This window comes from Trichosurus vulpecula, chromosome 3 (genome assembly GCF_011100635.1).
Source record: "Trichosurus vulpecula isolate mTriVul1 chromosome 3, mTriVul1.pri, whole genome shotgun sequence".
NCBI classification, from domain to species: Eukaryota; Metazoa; Chordata; class Mammalia; order Diprotodontia; family Phalangeridae; genus Trichosurus; species Trichosurus vulpecula.
Window position 1 is genome coordinate 416,895,661 of NC_050575.1, and position 16,198 is coordinate 416,911,858.

Here is a 16,198-nt window from a genome sequence, read left to right on the forward strand (position 1 = left end):
AACTAAGTGGGAGAGGCAGCCATCGATCTCAGGGCTCTTTGGTCTCCAGATTAGTGAGCTCTCCTCAATGAGAGGGTGATGGAGAAGAGCTTCAGTGAGAACAAAACGGATTCCCCTAGTCGGGTGGAGGGGGCTCTGAAACAAGTATTCAGGGGTCACACAGCTCATAGCCAGGCCTTCTGATCTAGGCATTGTGGGAAAGAGGTCTGAGTTGATTTTATTATTGAGTCTAGACTATAACTCTCCATTTTTTTTTTTACTTCATGGTGTATCCTTGGCCAATTCTTCAACTGTAGAGTGATGAAAAATGGAAAAATGCCACATATTTAGGGAGAATTAAAGAAACACCCTGGGGCAGTGACTGGAAGGCTGGGCCTAGAGTCAGAAAAACTCATCTCCCTGAGTTCAAATCCAGCCTCAGACACTTACTAGCTGTGTGACCCTGGTCAAGTCACTTCCTTTTGTTTGCCTCAGTTACCTCATCTGTAAAATGAGCTTGAGAAGGAAATGGCAAAACACTCCATCATCTGCCAATAAACCCCCCCCCCCCCCATGGGGTCATGAGGAGTCAGACATAACTGCTGAAAAATGACTCTGTAATTACCACAACAAGGGAAGTGCCCAGCCACATTTTAAACCAAAGTGAATATTGCTTCAAATTGATCTCTACTTAAATTTTCCTGCTTTTCTAGTACAAAAGTGCTAATGCAATTTGAGGATTAGGGTTTAAAAGTGGCAGGTTCCTGTTGTGATTTGCGGGAGATTGAAGAATCCATTTCCTCCCATTGTCTGGAGGGCCCTGCCTTTGTCCTCCTAGAGGTTTGCTCTGTGAATGGGGCCTTGGGCACCCAGAGCAGCTGTTGCCTGGCCTGGCTCGGTTCTCAGAGGCCCTTGGTGTCTGTACGTCTGTGTGGCCTGCTAGGTGGGCCTGTGGAGACACGGCTGGACCTGGAGTTAGGTTTGAATCCTGGTGTAGACCCTTCCCAGCAGGAGGCCTCTGTGCTGCATCAATTAGGGGCATAGCTTCAGTGGGAAAGAAGTGATGTCCCATGTCCTTGGCCTTTTCAGACCCCTCCAGAGGATTGGGTTCTGTTCTAGGCATAACAGTTTAATAACAGCCTTGATAGCTGGAGAGGGTCCCAAGGAGGCAGTCAGGATGGCAAAGGGCCTGGAGGCTCTGTCTCCTGAGTGTTGGCTGAATAAAATAGGCAGGTTTAGCCTGGACAAAAGAAGCCTCTGAGGGTCCGTGAGTGATGGCTGCATTCAAGGGGTTGGAGGGTGGGCCAGTGAGAGAGGGACTGGCCTTGTGTTCCAACAATCCGGCTAGCAGCTGTTGTGGGGGTGAAAGACCAACACAAGCCCAACAACAAGAATGCTTCGAGCATGCTGCAAAAGCACAGGTTCTTTTGATCTGCTTTAGTAAGGAAAGCAACGTTAAGGGGTTGACAAGCTTACTTTAATTCAGCATACAAATATCATTCACTTAGTTCAGGGGAAAAGACCAGCACCCTAAACTTCAGAGCAAAATACAAACAAAGCATAAACATCAACAGACAGACCTTGTCTGATTCAAATCCCAATACCTAGTTACCAGAGTTTAACAAAGTCTCAGCATCTGGGTTACAAGCTGAAGGGCTCTTAGCTACAGCTGCCTGGAGTCTCTGCATCAGCACCACCTCGAGTGAGAGCCCTGCGCAAATGGCTCTGTCTTCTCTTCTTAATGCATTTCAGACGTCATCAAATGTCATCTGAATGACCAGAACTTAGGCTTCTGTGATTGGCTCTGGTTTTAGCCCCTCCCCTTAGAACCCTGGGAGCTTCATGCCCACATCGGCTTAGTACCTAATAGGGGTTTGGGCCTGGGGTTTAGCACTTAGTAAGACTCAATGAAATACACTGAATTACTCAAAGGAAACAAAAGCCAAACTTTTCAAGGGCACTTGGTTGAACTAAGTGCTAAGAGCCCATTTTGCTTACCAACACACCTTGGTCCCTCTGGGCCCAGAGGGTGGAGCCAGCAGGGGAGCAGGGGCAATTGAGAGATTTAGTGTGGAACTTGAAAAAGGTTAAATTGAAAACAAATCTTAATCTTAATTTTAAACTTTCTTTTTAAAGATATATTTGTTTTAATCGTCCAAGATCTGCCTTCTCACCCTCCTACCTCAACCCCCTTACTCCAGATGAGAACACAAGAAAAACAAAACCTGTCACAAGCGTGAATAGTCCATCTAAGCAGATTTCCACATTGGCCATGTTGGGTGGGCCTGGGAATGGGCATGAGCCTGGGGTCTCCTCTCCCAGGGTGCTGCCCTAAGCAGTCCCCAGTGTCCACAGCTCTCCCTGTCTGTGTCCCTCTGCTGAGATGGCCTAAAAATAGCTCACTGGGACTTTCTGGATTGCCCTGTGAGGATCTGGTCTGGCACACTTTCCAAATCTGTTGGAGGAGGTTTTTGGAGAGGAGTGTGCCATGCTGCTCCTTAATGCTCTGCCACCTTGACTCTGCCCATTTTTAACAATCCTCGCTCAGCATTTTAGTGAAAAACCCTTGTCCTTCCCCACAAGTTCCTGGGCTTCCTCACTAGTTCTTTCTCTGAAAGCAGCCTGGTAAGGTCAGTAGTGCAGGATGGTGAACTCCAGGGGGCAGAAAAGAAAAGTGGGGTTCCGAGAGCTGGTGTAATTTGTCAGGGAAGACAAGCGAGCTGCCCAGGCCCCCTCATCATCAATTCCTGCTGTCTCTCATGCACAGATTTTTAATGAGCGCCATCATTGGGTTGTGTACTCTGGAAATGTCTCCAAAAAGATCAGACAAGGTTTGGGCCTCAAGGAGATGGCTGTCTAGCTGTAAATAAGTAATCAACATGATAACTTCCAGTGGAACCCTCTTCTGATGTCTGGGAAGGGTGGGAAGAGAATGGTGGGCTGCAGCCTGGCTGAGGTCCATTATTCAAAGATGGAGCATCAAGGTCATGGCTTTTAAAGTTATTTAAAGTTATTGAACCAGACTTAGAAGAGAGAAGAACTTTTTTTTTTTTTAAAAAAATCATTATTTACTTAATATTTTTAGTTTTCAGCATTAATTTTCACAAGAGTTTGAATTACACATTTTCTCCCCATTTCTACCCTCCCCCCCATTCCAAGATGGCATATATTCTGGTTGCCCCATTCGCCAGTCAGCCCTCCCTTCTGTCACCCCACTCCCCACCCCATTCCCTTTTCCTTTACTTTCTTGTAGGGCAAGATAAATTTCTATGCCCATTGCCTGTATATCTTATTTTGTAGTTGCATGCAAAAACTTTTTTTTTGAACATCTGTCTTTAAAACTCTGAGTTCCAAATTCTCTCCCCTCTTCCCTCCCCACCCACTCTCCCTAAGAAGGCAAGCAATTCAACATAGGCCACATGCATATCGTTATGTAAAACCCTTCCACAATACTCTTGTGAAAGACTAACTATATTTTGCTCCTTCCTATCCCATCCCCCTTTATTCAATTTTCTCCTTTGACTCTGTCCCTTTTTGAAAGTGTTTGTTTTTGATTACCTCCTCCCCCTATCTGCCCTCCCTTCTATCACCCCCCCCCCCTTTTTTATCTCCTTCCTCCTTTCCAGTGGGGTAAGATACCCAATTGAGTGTGTATGTTATTCCCTCCAATAAGGGTAAAATCCAATGAGAGCAAGATTCACTCATTCCCCCTCCCTTGCCCCCTCTTCCCTTCCTACAGAACTGCTTTGTCTTGCCACTTTTATGCAAGATAATTTGCCTCGTTCTATCTCTCCCTTTCTCCCTCTCTCAATATATTCCTCTCTCATCCCTTAATTTGATTTTAGTTTTTTAGATATCTTCCCTTCATATTCAACTCACCCTGTGCCCTCTGTCTCCCTATATATCTATATTCCCTTCAGCTACCCTAATACTGAGGTCTCATGAATTATACACATCATCTTTCCACGTAGGAATGTAAACAAAACAGTTCAACTTTAGCAAGTCCCTTATGATTTCTCTTTTTTGTTTAGCTTTTCATGCTTCTCTTGATTCTTGTGTTTGAAAGTCAAACTTTCTATTCAGCTCTGGTCTTTTCACTGAGAAAGCTTGAAAGTCCTCTATTTTATTGAAAATCCATATTTTGCCTTGGAGCATGATACTCAGTTTTGCTGGGTAGGTGATTCGAGGTTTTAATCCTAGCTTCATTGACCTCCGGAATATCATATTCCAAGCCCTGCGATCTCTTAATGTAGAAGCTGCTAGATCTTGTGTTATCCTGATTGTGTTTCCACAATACTCAAATTATTTCTTCCTGGCTGCTTGCAGTATTTTCTCCTTGATCTGGGAGCTCTGGAATTTGGCAACAATGTTCCTAGGATTTTTCTTTTTGGGATCTTTTTCAGGAGGTGATTGGTGGATTCCTTAAATTTCTATTTTACCTTCTGGCTCTGGAATATCAGGGTAGTTCTCCTTGATAATTTCTTGAAAGATGATATCTAGGCTCTTTTTTGATCATGGCTTTCAGGTAGTCCAATAATTTTAAAATTATCTCTCCTAGATCTGTTTTCCAGGTCAGTGGTTTTTCCAGTGAGATATTTCACAATGTCTTCTATTTTTTCATTCCTTTGGTTCTGTTTTATAATATCTTGATTTCTCACAAAATCACAAGCTTCCACTTGCTCCAATCTAATTTGTAAGGTAGTATTTTCTTCAGTGGTCTTTTGGATCTCCTTTTCCATCTGGCTAATTCTGCCTTTCAAGACATTCTTCTCCTCATTGGCTTTTTGGAGCTCTTTTGCCATTTGAGTTAATCTATTTTTAAAGTGTTATTTTCTTCAGTATTTTTGGTTCTCCTTTAGCAAGTGTTTGACTTGTTTTTCATGGTTTTCTCGCATCACTTTCATTTCATTTCCCAATTTTTCCTCTACTTCTCTTACTTGCTTTTCCAAATCCTTTTTGAGCTCTTCCATGGCCTGAGACCAGTTCATGTTTTTCGAGGAGGCTTTTGATGTAGGCTCTTGGACTTTGTTGACTTCTTCTGTCTGTATGTTTTGGTCTTCTTTGTCACCAAAAAAAGATTCCAAAGTCTGAGTCTGAATCTGAGTCCATTTTTGCCACCTGGCTATGTTCCCAGTCAACTACTTGATCCTTGAGTTTTTCATCAGGGTATGCCTGCTTGTAGAGAGTACTTTTTTCCAAGCTTGAGGGGATGTGCTATTGTTTTCAGAGCTATTTCTACACAGCAAGCTCTGCCACACCAGCCCTCCTCCTCTGACTCAGATCTTAAGCAGACTCTGTACCCCCGCTCGGATCTGCCACTTAATTCCTCCCACCAGATGGGACTGGGGCCGGAAGCAACTGCAGCTGTAGTTCTGTCCTCAGAGCTGCACCACCTCCGCTGCCCCTGGGGTGGTGGCTGAACCGTGAACTCCTTTCACTCTGTCCCCGCAGCTTTTTCCATTAACCTTCTCTGTTTTCTTTGATGTTTGTGGATTGAGAAGTCTTGTAACTGCCACAGCTCACTGATTCAGGGCGCTAGAGCCTGTTCAGCCCAGCTCCTGGTCTGGTTGGTTTGGGCATGGCTCACGCTGGGCTCTGCTCCCAGCTCCATGCAATAGACCTTACCCAGCGACCATCCAGGCTTTCCTGGGCTGGAGCCCTGCTTCCTTCTGCTATTTTGTGGGTTCTGCAGTTCCAGAATTTGTTCAGTCATTTTTTAAAGGTGTTTGGAAGGTCCTGGGGGAGAACTTTAGGCAAGTCCCTGCTTTCCAGCTGCCATCTGAGAGAAGAACTTTAAATGGGTTTTTTTTTTTGTAGCTTTCCAGCTTACGTGATGGTCTTAATACTGTTGACTCTTCCTTGCTCCTAGGCCTGAGTAGCCACATGGGAAAGCCATCAGGACAGTATGGCCCTGGGAGGTGTGAGCTGTACTTGGGGAGGGCAGAGAGTACTTCCAGTGAGGGGATGGTGCCTCCTGGCAGTCCTGGCAGAAGTGTATAAAGAGATACCATTGTTACCTAATAGTGGTTGTTGAGTGGAGATGCATGACTGGGTCCTAGAACAAATAAGCCTGCCCTTGTGCATCTGGCGCATTTGGCCTTTGGTTTTTCTCAATATTACCACTCCCCCAGTAACCTTGGTTATGGCTCCTTGAGGAAAGAAGCTTACAGTCTTCTGAATTCCCCAGTTCAGCCTGGTGAGCCTCTTAGGCCCCCTTTATGTGGATGGAGATGGCTAGAAAATAGGAAAAGTGGAGGTATGGTTGCCTGCCCTGGACTTTTAACTCTGGTCCCTCCCGCTCTTGGCCAGGATGGGGTCTACAAGATGAGCCTCTCTCCCGATGGGACGATTCTAGCCGCCATTCACTTCTCAGGAAAGCTGAGTTTCTGGACCATCCCATCTCTCACACAGCTGGGGGAATGGCGTCAAGAGGAGCAGGTAACTCTCTTTCCTGTGACTTCTCACAGGTCCTTTTCCTGTTGGGAGAGGTGTGGATGGAGTTGCTCATTGTCCATGTACAGGTACAATTGAGGTGTATGTGTAAGTCCCCTGGGATAAGGGCAGGAGTTGGGGAGGAGAGAAAGACTGGGACTAGGGCCGGTCTCATTGGGGAAGGGACGGGAGTGACCTAGAGGGCTGTATACATTGGCTACCAGGATTCTGATTGGGTGGTAGATGGGAAGAGCATGAACCTCAAAGGAAGAGAGGTTGCTGAATGAAGGAGGAAGGGAGAGCCAGGAAGGGACACTGGGGAGCAAGGAGTATTCTAACTCCTAGGCCTCAGCCACTGAGCCGAGGAGAGGGAGTGAAGGGGCAGCCAGTCCTGGAGAGGGAGGCCAGGGAGGTCATGATTTCATGGGGTGAGCCAGGTAAGAGCTGGAGATGGAGGGAGGAGGGGGAGAGGAATAGACTTGAGCTCTCTTGTGACACCCACTGGGTGATTTTAGATTGTGGGTTATGCCAAGGAAAGTCATTTTGTTGAACCTTGTCAAGGTTTGTGGCATCCTGTCATCATGGCTTCTGTCCCTGCTTTCCTCTTTGCTGCAGTCTAGGCGTATTCATATAGCTTTTGGGTGAATTTTAGAAGGCCAGAGGGGAGCTTCTCCAGGGTTTGGTCAAGAGTGAAAAGTTCCAAGGAAGTTGGGATCTGATATAAGAAAGCACATTAGTCACCCTAGTGGTTTTTAAGGAGGCAGGTTGGTAAGGCCTTGAGGCTTGTCCAGCTGCAGCCTTTGAGTGTGACTGATTTTTATTTCTAGCCTGGTTATGATGCAATCAACCCCAACTGGAGGCTCTCGACTGAGAAAAGGAAAAAAATAAAAGGTGAGTTTACAGAGGTGGAGGTGAGTGGTCCACAGCCTGTCAGAGCCTCAGGCCTGTGTCCCACCCCTTTTCCCCCCAAAGCTGCTATCCAGGGTGGACGGGCAGATCTTGTACTGTGACTCAGCTGCTGAAGAGGGTTGGCATTCAAGGGTTTCTCAGAGTCCCTATCACATACACTTGTAAACACCAATATACTTTGTATTTGTGTTTGAAATTTATAGATTATTTTCTTTTTTCTTTCTTTATTCTTAGTCTTCAACATTCACTTACATAAGATTTTGAGTTCCACATTTTCCCCCTCCTTCCCCTCCCCAAGATGGTATGCAATCTGATATAGATCAAACATGTACAGTCATATTAAACATATTTCCACATTCGTCATGTTGTGAAATAAGAATAAGAAAAAAGGGAAAACTATGAGAAAGAAAAAACCAAAAAAAAAGGAGAAAAGAGTCTGCTTCAATCTGCTTTCAGACTCCATAGGTCTTTCTCTGTATGTGGATAGCATTTTCCATCATGAGTCTTTTGGAATTGTCTTGGATCACTGCACTGCTGAGAAGAGCTAAGTCTATTAAAGTTAGTCATCACACAATGTTTCTGTTACTGTGTACAATGTTCTCCTGGTTCTGCCCACTTCACTCAACATCAGTTCATGTAAGTCTTTCCAGGTTTTTCTGAAATCTTGCCTGCTCATCATTTCTTATAGCACAATAATATTCTATTACATTCCTGTACCACAGCTTGTTCAGCCATTCACCAACTCATAGGCATCCCCTTAATTTCCAATTCTTTGCCACCACAAAAAGAGCTGCTATAAATATTTTTGTACATGTAGATCCTTTTCCCTTTTTTATGATCTCTTTGGGATGAAATTTGTAAAGATTCATGTGGATTTATTCAACAAGACAATTTAACTGGCATTTATCAAGTATCTCCTGCATGCCCCAGGGTTACAAAGATTGCTGTAGCCCTAGCCCTGTTTATGAGTGGCTCACAGTCTGATGGGGCAAGGGAGGTAGAGGTGGGGCAGGATGAGTAGAGAGGCATGATTAGAAATCTGGGGAAAGCTGGGTGGGAGCTGGGGGAGGAGAGGTCCAATGAAGGAGCTATGAGAAATGGGAGGCAGGGTGGAGACAAGATGGCAGAATATAGGCCAGGACCCAGCTGAATTCTCCCAGCACTCTTCTCCAAATAACTTTAAAATTAAACTCCTCAAGTTGAATTCTAGCATGGCAGGGCCAACAAAAGGCCAGCCTAAGACAGTTTAGGAGCTTGGCAGGAGAGGTCTGTGACACGAAGGTGGAAGCCAGCCCAGAGCAAAGTGCTATCACCAGCTGTGGGCCTTAGAGGTGGCTGCTGCAGTGGCAACAGCAGTAACAGTGGCTTTGGGAGCTCTCAGCCAAAAGATGGTAAGGGGAGTGGACAAATAGTCAGAAAGAGATTACTGGGGACCATTTGTTGGGACTGGATATAGCTGGCATTGGCTATAATTGGCACTGATTTGCACCTGGATTGCCTCTTTTCAGTTCTAGGTCACAGTTCCACAGTGGAGAGGAGTCCTTGTGGTCAATCACAAGCCAACAAGGGCCCTACTGTAAGTTCCAAGGCAAAGAGGAGCACTATCACTTGTGGCTGCAGAAGAGTAGGGGCATTTCCTAGATAAAGACCAGAGCACAGATCTTTCCCTGGATTATAGCCCCTTGGAAGCACCAAAAACTTGCAGACCCCTAGAACTAGCTCTAAAAACAGCAGCATAAAAAAGCCTGATGCCTGGGACAGTACTTCCCCATCCCCCCAGATGAGCCTAGCCCAACTTTAACTTTATTAAAATTCAAAGGCAACAAATAGGCTGGAAAAATGAGTAAACAGCAAAAAAAAGAACTTGACTGTGAAAAGTTAGTATGGTTGCAGAGAAGACCAAGCAACAAATTTAGAAGACAATATCAGTGTGAAAACAGTGACAAGCAAAGTCTCAAAGAAAAATGCTAATTGGACTTAAAACAGGAATTCCTGGAAATGTTAAAGAAAGATGAATGGTAGAAGAAAAATTGGGAAAAGAAATGAAAGTGATGCAAGCAAATTATTAAAAGAAAATTAGCAGCTTGGTTAGAAGCACAAAAATTATTAAAGAAAACAATACCATAATAAACAGAATTGGCCAAATGGTAAAAGAGACACAAAAATCCACGGAAGAGAAGAACTCCGTTAAAAGCAGAATAGGTCAAGTGGGAAAAGAGGTACAAAAATTCACCGAAGAAAATAATCCCTTAAAAATTTGGCAAGTGGAAGCTAATAACTGCATGGGACATCAAGAAAGAATAAAGTCAAAAGAATGAAAAAAATAGAAGAAAATTGAAATATCAGAAAAACAAGTGACCTGGAAAATAGATTGAGGAGAGAGAATTTAAGATTTATTTGACTACCTCATGAAAGCCATGATCAAAAAAAGAACCTAGATATATTTCAAGAAATTGTAAAGGAAAATTGCCCTGATAACTTAGATCTACAGGGTAAAGTAGAAATCGAAAAAGATCTACCAGTCATCTCCTGAAAGAGTTCCCCAAATTAAAACTCCCAGGAATATTATATCCAAATTCCAGAGCTCCCAACTCAAGGAGAAAATATTGCAAGCAGCCAGAAAGAAACAATTCAAATATCATGATGTCACAGTCAGGCTTACACAAGATTCAGTAGTTCCTTGTTAAAAGAGGGAAGGACTTGGAATATGATATTTCTGGAGGGAAAAGAGCTGGGATTACAACCACGAAAACAGCAAAATAGCAAAACAGTATAAGTATTCAGGGGAAAAATGGATATTTAATGAAATAGAGGACTTTCAAGCATTCCTGTTGAAAAGACTAGAGCTGAATAAAAAATCTGACATTCAAACAGAATGACCAAGAGAAGCATGAAAAGATAAATATGAAAGAGAAATCATAAGAGACTCAACAAATTTAAACTTTAAATTTCTGTATGGGAAGATGATACATGTAATTCCCAAGAACTTTGTCACTATTAGGGCAGTTAGAAGGAGTATATGTAGACAGAGGATACAGATATGAATCAATTATGTTGAGAAGATACCCTGAAAAAAAGGACTGAGAAAAAGGGAAGCACTGGGAAAAGGGAGAGAGGTAGAATGGGGAAAATTTTCTCACACATGAGAGGCATGCAAGGAAGAGCTTTTATAGCAGAAGGGAAAATGGGGGGTTTGGAGGTAATCCTTGAACTTCACTTTCATTGGAATTGGTCAAAGAGGGAAGAATACACACACACACACACACACACACACACACACACACACACACAGACGTATAAAAATCTCTTACCCAACAGTGAAATAGAAGAGGAAAGGGATAAAAGAAAGGGATGGGTGGCTGATAGAAAGGGCAGATTAAAGGAGACAGGGTCAGAAGCAAAATAGAGTTTTGAGGAGGGACAGGATCAAAAAAGAGAATGGTAAGCAGAAGAAAATGGGATGGAGGAAAATAAATAGCTAGTAATCATAACTGAATGTGAACGGGATGAATTCACCCATAAAACAGAAGCAGATAGCAGAATGGATGAGAAATCAGAATCCAGTGTAATGTTTACAAGATACAACTTGAAAGTGGAACACATACAGAGTTAAAGGGCTAAAGCAGAATCTGTTATGCTTAAGCTGAAGTGAAAAAAAGGCAGGGATAACAATCTTGATCTCAGACAAAACAAAAGCAAAAATAGACAGTAGAGATAAGGCAACTACATTTTGTTAAAAGTTCCATAGACATGAAATAATATTAATTTTTTTACAGCATGTTTCTCCGATAAAGACCTTTTTTCTCATATATAAGGAACTCAAATTTATAAAAATAAGAGCTGTTCTCCAATTGATAAATGGTCAAGGAATATGAACAGGCTGTTTTTAGAAGAAAATATCAAAGCTATTTATAAGGAGGGAGGGAGGAGAAAATCCGAAACTCAAAAACTTGAGGAACTGAATGTTGTAAGCTAAAACAAAACAATAAAAAATGCTACAGTCATGAAAAAATGCTCTAAATCACTGTTGCTTAGAGAAATGCAGATTAAAACTTTAAATTCTAAGGTACCACCTTATGCCTATCAGAAATGACAAATGCTAGTAGAGATGTGGGAAATAGGGATGCTTAAGAGCTGTTGGTGGAGTTTTGAGCTGGTCCAACCATTCTGTAGAACAGTTTGGAACTGTGCCCAAAGGACTATAAAACTGTGCATACCCTTTGACCCAGCAGTATTGCTGCTAGGTCTGTATCCCAAAGAGATCAAAGAAGAAAGAAAAAAAAGACCTATTTGTACAAAAGTATTTATGGCAACTCTTTGTGGTGCCAAAAAATTGGAAATTGAAGGGATGGATGCACATCAGTTAGGGAATGGCTGAACAAGTTGGTATATGAATGTAATGGAATATGATTGTGCTGTGAGAAATGATGAGCAGCATGGTTTCAGAAAAACCTGGGAAGAGCTAGATGAATTGATGCAAAGTGAAGTGAGAAGAATCAGGAGATCATTGTACACAGTAGCAGCAACATTGTAACAATTCACTGTGAAAGACTTGACTACTCTGATCAATACAATGTTCCAAGACAATTCCATGTGACCCATGATGAAAATGCTATCCTCTCCCAGAGAGAGAACTGATGCAGATTGAAGTATGGTTTTCTCATTTTCCTTATTTTTCTTTTTTGTGTGTGTGTGATATGGCTAATATGGAAATGTTTTGTGTGATTTTCCATGTATAATTTGATATCATATTGCTTCCCTTCTCATTGGATGGAGAAATGGCAGGAAGGAGAGAGAGAACTTGGAACTATAAAGAAGGGTAAAAATAAGTATATAAGAAAGAAAAAAGAAAAAAAGAAATGAGGAGGCTGAGGCCACTTTGAGCATGTTGGGGCAGCCTTCATGAAAGCTCTTCTTTCTCGTCTGAACACCGCAGGCTGTGTCGTGACTCCCCAGCCTTATCTGTCTTGCCTTCTCTGTAGTTCTGGTCAGTGTGTACTCTCTTTCTGGACCATCTTTCCTCCCTTGCCCTCTCTTGGTTATTAATAATCCATAATAATAATAACTAACATTCACATAGTGTTTCAAGGTTGGCAAAGTGCTTTATTAATATCAACTCATTTTATTATCACAATGACCCTGTGGAGCAAGGTGCTGTTTGTATACCCATTTTGCAGGTTAGGAATGTGAGGCAGGCACACAGCTAGGAGATATCTGGGGTGGGATTTGGACTCTGCTCTTCCTGATTCCCAGTCCAGTGCTGTGAGCATGGCGCTGCCGCTACCACTACCAGGCTTCCTCGGAGGAAGCTTTCCATATGCGCATAAAGCCTTTTGGGAGCCTTGAGACGCCCCAGAAGTATGTTTTATTTAGCTCCTAAATGTCACCGTTCTTCTGACGATGCGCTTTTCACAAGTGTGCCATTAGGCCCACGGTGGTCCTATCCCCTGGTATCCCAGTGACCCTCGTCATTTCCCACCTGGACTTGATCTCCGTTTCTGGTAACTCAGCCTCCTGCGTGATGGCATTGGCTCTGAACCTGCCCCTTCCTCAGCCCCTCCCGGAACCTGCATTTCGAGAGGGGACGCAGGGCAGCTGCATCATCCTTTCCCACTGGCTTTGAGACTTTTCTTGCCCCTGTGCTGACGTGCCCTCTGCCTCCTCCCCAACAGTTTCTTTTTATGTGTTGTCTCCCCCATGAGACACTGAGCCCCCTTTTCCTTTCTTTGTGTCTCTGGTGCTTAGCCCATGGTAAGTGCTTAATAAATGCTTATTGTTCGTCCTTCATTCTCAAAGAGGACCAATGACAATGCGGTGAATTGGATTTAATTGAGGCAGGGATGTGCAAAGTCACCAGCCTCACTCTGTCATCCAGAGTCAGCAGAGCCCAGTGTCAAGATAAAGGTCAGGACAAATGGTGATGGCCCTAGATGCAGTGGGAGACCCTGGCCTTTTTAAGCTGAGGTGTTTCCCAGGTCTCAGTTTGTCTGAGACAACACCCATTCAATCATTTAAGGCTAGGTAAGAATTGAGGCAAAAGATGGCCTAATTTGCCTTCACAAAAGAGTTAATCTGGAAGGGGAACACCCACAGTTTCTGGCCAGAACAGAAACTATTGCTAATACTCACTCTGCACCATCCAAACCCAAACAGGGAGCACGTGAGGCTTGGGCTGGGGCCTATTATTGGCCAATCAGGAAGAGCCAGAATGATCTGGGTTTAAGGCATGGTTAAGTAGCTCCATTTTAATCCCAGTGGGCTTTATCCAAGCCTGGTTTGTCAAAGCTCTGTTTCAAATCATAAATAAAAACTCCATGAGACAAAAGAGTTAATTGTTTCAGTTTTTCGGAAAAAACAAAACAAAACGAAATGATAGAATAAATAAGTAGGGAAGAAAAAAATCTAGCCCCTAAATCCCAAGGTATATTGCAAAGTATAAAATGCTTGTTGACTGACTTGCTGGCTGACCAACAGTTTCCCAAGAGGTTCTTAGCCAGGTGTGTAGGAGCATCATTTCCATAGCCTCACAGTTTTAGAGCTAGAAGGAGATATCAAAATCTTCTGGTCATACCTTTGCATTTTACAGAAAAAGAAACTGAGGCCCAGAGATGGGAAGGGACTTGCCCAAAGTCTCACAACTCACTAGTAACAGAGCCAGCATTTGAATTCAGGACCTTTGCCTTAAGCACAATGCTTGTCCTGCTATTCGTGATCCCTTCTCTGTATGTGCGCATGCATGTGTGTGTGCATGCATATGTGTATGTGCATACATGTGTGTACGTGTGTGTGCGCGCGTGTGTGTGCACATATGCATGCTTGTGGGCTCTCTTCTCCCTCCCTCTTTCCCTCCTGTGCACTCTGTCCTGTAGATTAATCTTCCCCAGGTGGTCTGGCCTCCTCCTACACCTGCTCATGTTTGGGGGCACCAGGGCAGCATTCAGCCTGCCCATCTGAAGTCACTCCCTCTTGCTGCCCTCGGCTTCCTCTCTTACATGCCATCTGCCGTGTTTACATTGAGTTGTTATTTTAAAATGCCGCTAAGAGAATCAGAATTGAAAGGTACGAGATGTTTAACTTCATTATTGCATTTTTGCCACCTTTGTTATTCTGCCTTGTTTAATAACCTTTTTCTTTATATTTTTTTAGATAAAGAGTCCTTTTATCCGTTGGTAGATGTCAACTGGTGGGCCGGCAATGCTGTGACCTTGGCTCGCTGCTCTGGGGCTTTGACGGTATCATCAGTGAAAACCCTGAAAAATTTGTTGGGGAAATCCTGTGAATGGTTTGAACCCTCCCCTCAGGTCACCGCTGCTCATGATGGAGGATTTTTGAGCTTGGAGGTAATTTTGTACCTTCTAGGAGAACCAGCTTGTAGACAAGTTATGAATTTATGGTCATTTGAAGAAGTCTTTCTTCCTATCACCTTGTTGAGTCAGTCAGGGAACACGTAGGAAGCCCATCCTGTGTGCCAGGCTTTGTGCTGAGCTCTGGGGATATAAAGAAAAGCAAACTTCAGTCCCTGCCCTTCAGGAGCTTACAGTCTAATGGGAGAGAGATGCAAACAACTATGCACAAGCATATTGAGGAAAGATGGGGAGGACAGGGGCAGGCTTCTTGCTCAAGGTGGGCCTTGGGGTGAGTCATGAAGAAAGCAGGGGAGGTCAGTAGTTGGAGTGGAGGAGGGGGAGCGTTTCAGGCATGGGGACAGCCAGAGAGAATGCCTGGAGCTGAGAGATGGAGGCTCTTGTTTGTGTAGCAGCTAGGAGGCCAGAGTCAATGGATCAAAGGGTATGTGTTGAGGAAGGTGTGAGAAGCCTGGAAAGGGACATGAGCAGGCCTCAAATGCCAAACAGCATTTTGTATTTGCTCCTGAAGGCCATAGGAGGTTGCTGGAGTTTATTGAGCTGTGTGCATGTGTGTGGGTGTGGATGTGGGTGTGGGTGTGTGTGTGTGTGGGGGTGTGGGTGTGTATGACATAATCAGACCTGCATTCTAGATAAATCCCTTTGGTGCCTGAATGGAGGATGGACTGGAGTGGGGGAGACCTGAGGCAGCAGAACCCCCAGCAGTGATTGCAGTAGTCCAGGTGTGAGGGGATGAGGGTCTGCATGGGGTGGAGGCAGGGTCAGAGGAGAGAAGGGGGCGCATCTCAGAGATGCTGCACAGTTTAAGGCAGCAGGCTTTGGCACCAGCTTGGATGCGCTGGTGGTGGGGCATTGAGATGGAGTGGGGAATTCAGGATGACCCCTGGCCTGGGAGCCCGGGGCACCTGTTGAGCAGTCCCCTGGGTGGCCGTCTTATTTAGCAGGAGTGAGTCTTTGGAGTCTTGTTGGAAGTCAGTGTTTTGTTGCTTTGAGAAAGACCCTCATGGAAGCTGGATGCAGGACATTTGTGAGGGTTCTGTGTGAAGATTTGGTTTTCCCTAAGGTGATAAATTGAGCTTCTCCTGCCCTTTCTGATGCAGGATACAGTGTGAGGTTCAGGCCAAAGATGTTGAGTCGTTAGTGTCTTCCCAGAGGTGATTCCCCGACTACTTCAGGAATTTGTTCCTTTTAAATGAGAAAATGTCTTTGCCATTTTTTTCACTGATTTAGTGCTTGGAAATTTCTGTTGGTTACTTAAAATTCCTTTACAGGCTCAGGCCTTTCAGCAGTTTTCATGCCAATGCAAAATGACAACTGTTTGCTTTGCTAAAGATATTCTTAAGAGAAATGTGGCTTCACATCAGAGCCTGTCTGTCCTCTGGAATCCCAGTTATCTCTGACAGCCAGGCCTCTCTGTCTCCTCCGTCGGAGAGCTGCCCCACATGTTTTAGAAAGAGGGAAGAGAAGAATGAGGCATTCTTATTAAAGCCCATGACTACTCCCCTTCTTTTGTC

At 44.0% G+C, this 16,198-nt stretch overlaps 1 protein-coding gene across 1 annotated transcript in view; it reads left to right on the plus strand.

Moving 5' to 3' along the window:
* NBAS (NBAS subunit of NRZ tethering complex) overlaps positions 1 to 16,198 on the plus strand; it is a 271,212-nt gene that overhangs the window by 41,463 nt on the left and 213,551 nt on the right. Inside the window, exons 12-14 of the mRNA XM_036750476.1 lie at positions 6,289 to 6,417; positions 7,239 to 7,302; positions 14,467 to 14,660. Coding sequence (XP_036606371.1) covers positions 6,289 to 6,417; positions 7,239 to 7,302; positions 14,467 to 14,660 — 387 coding nt within the window. The remainder of the gene's footprint in view (positions 1 to 6,288; positions 6,418 to 7,238; positions 7,303 to 14,466; positions 14,661 to 16,198) is intronic.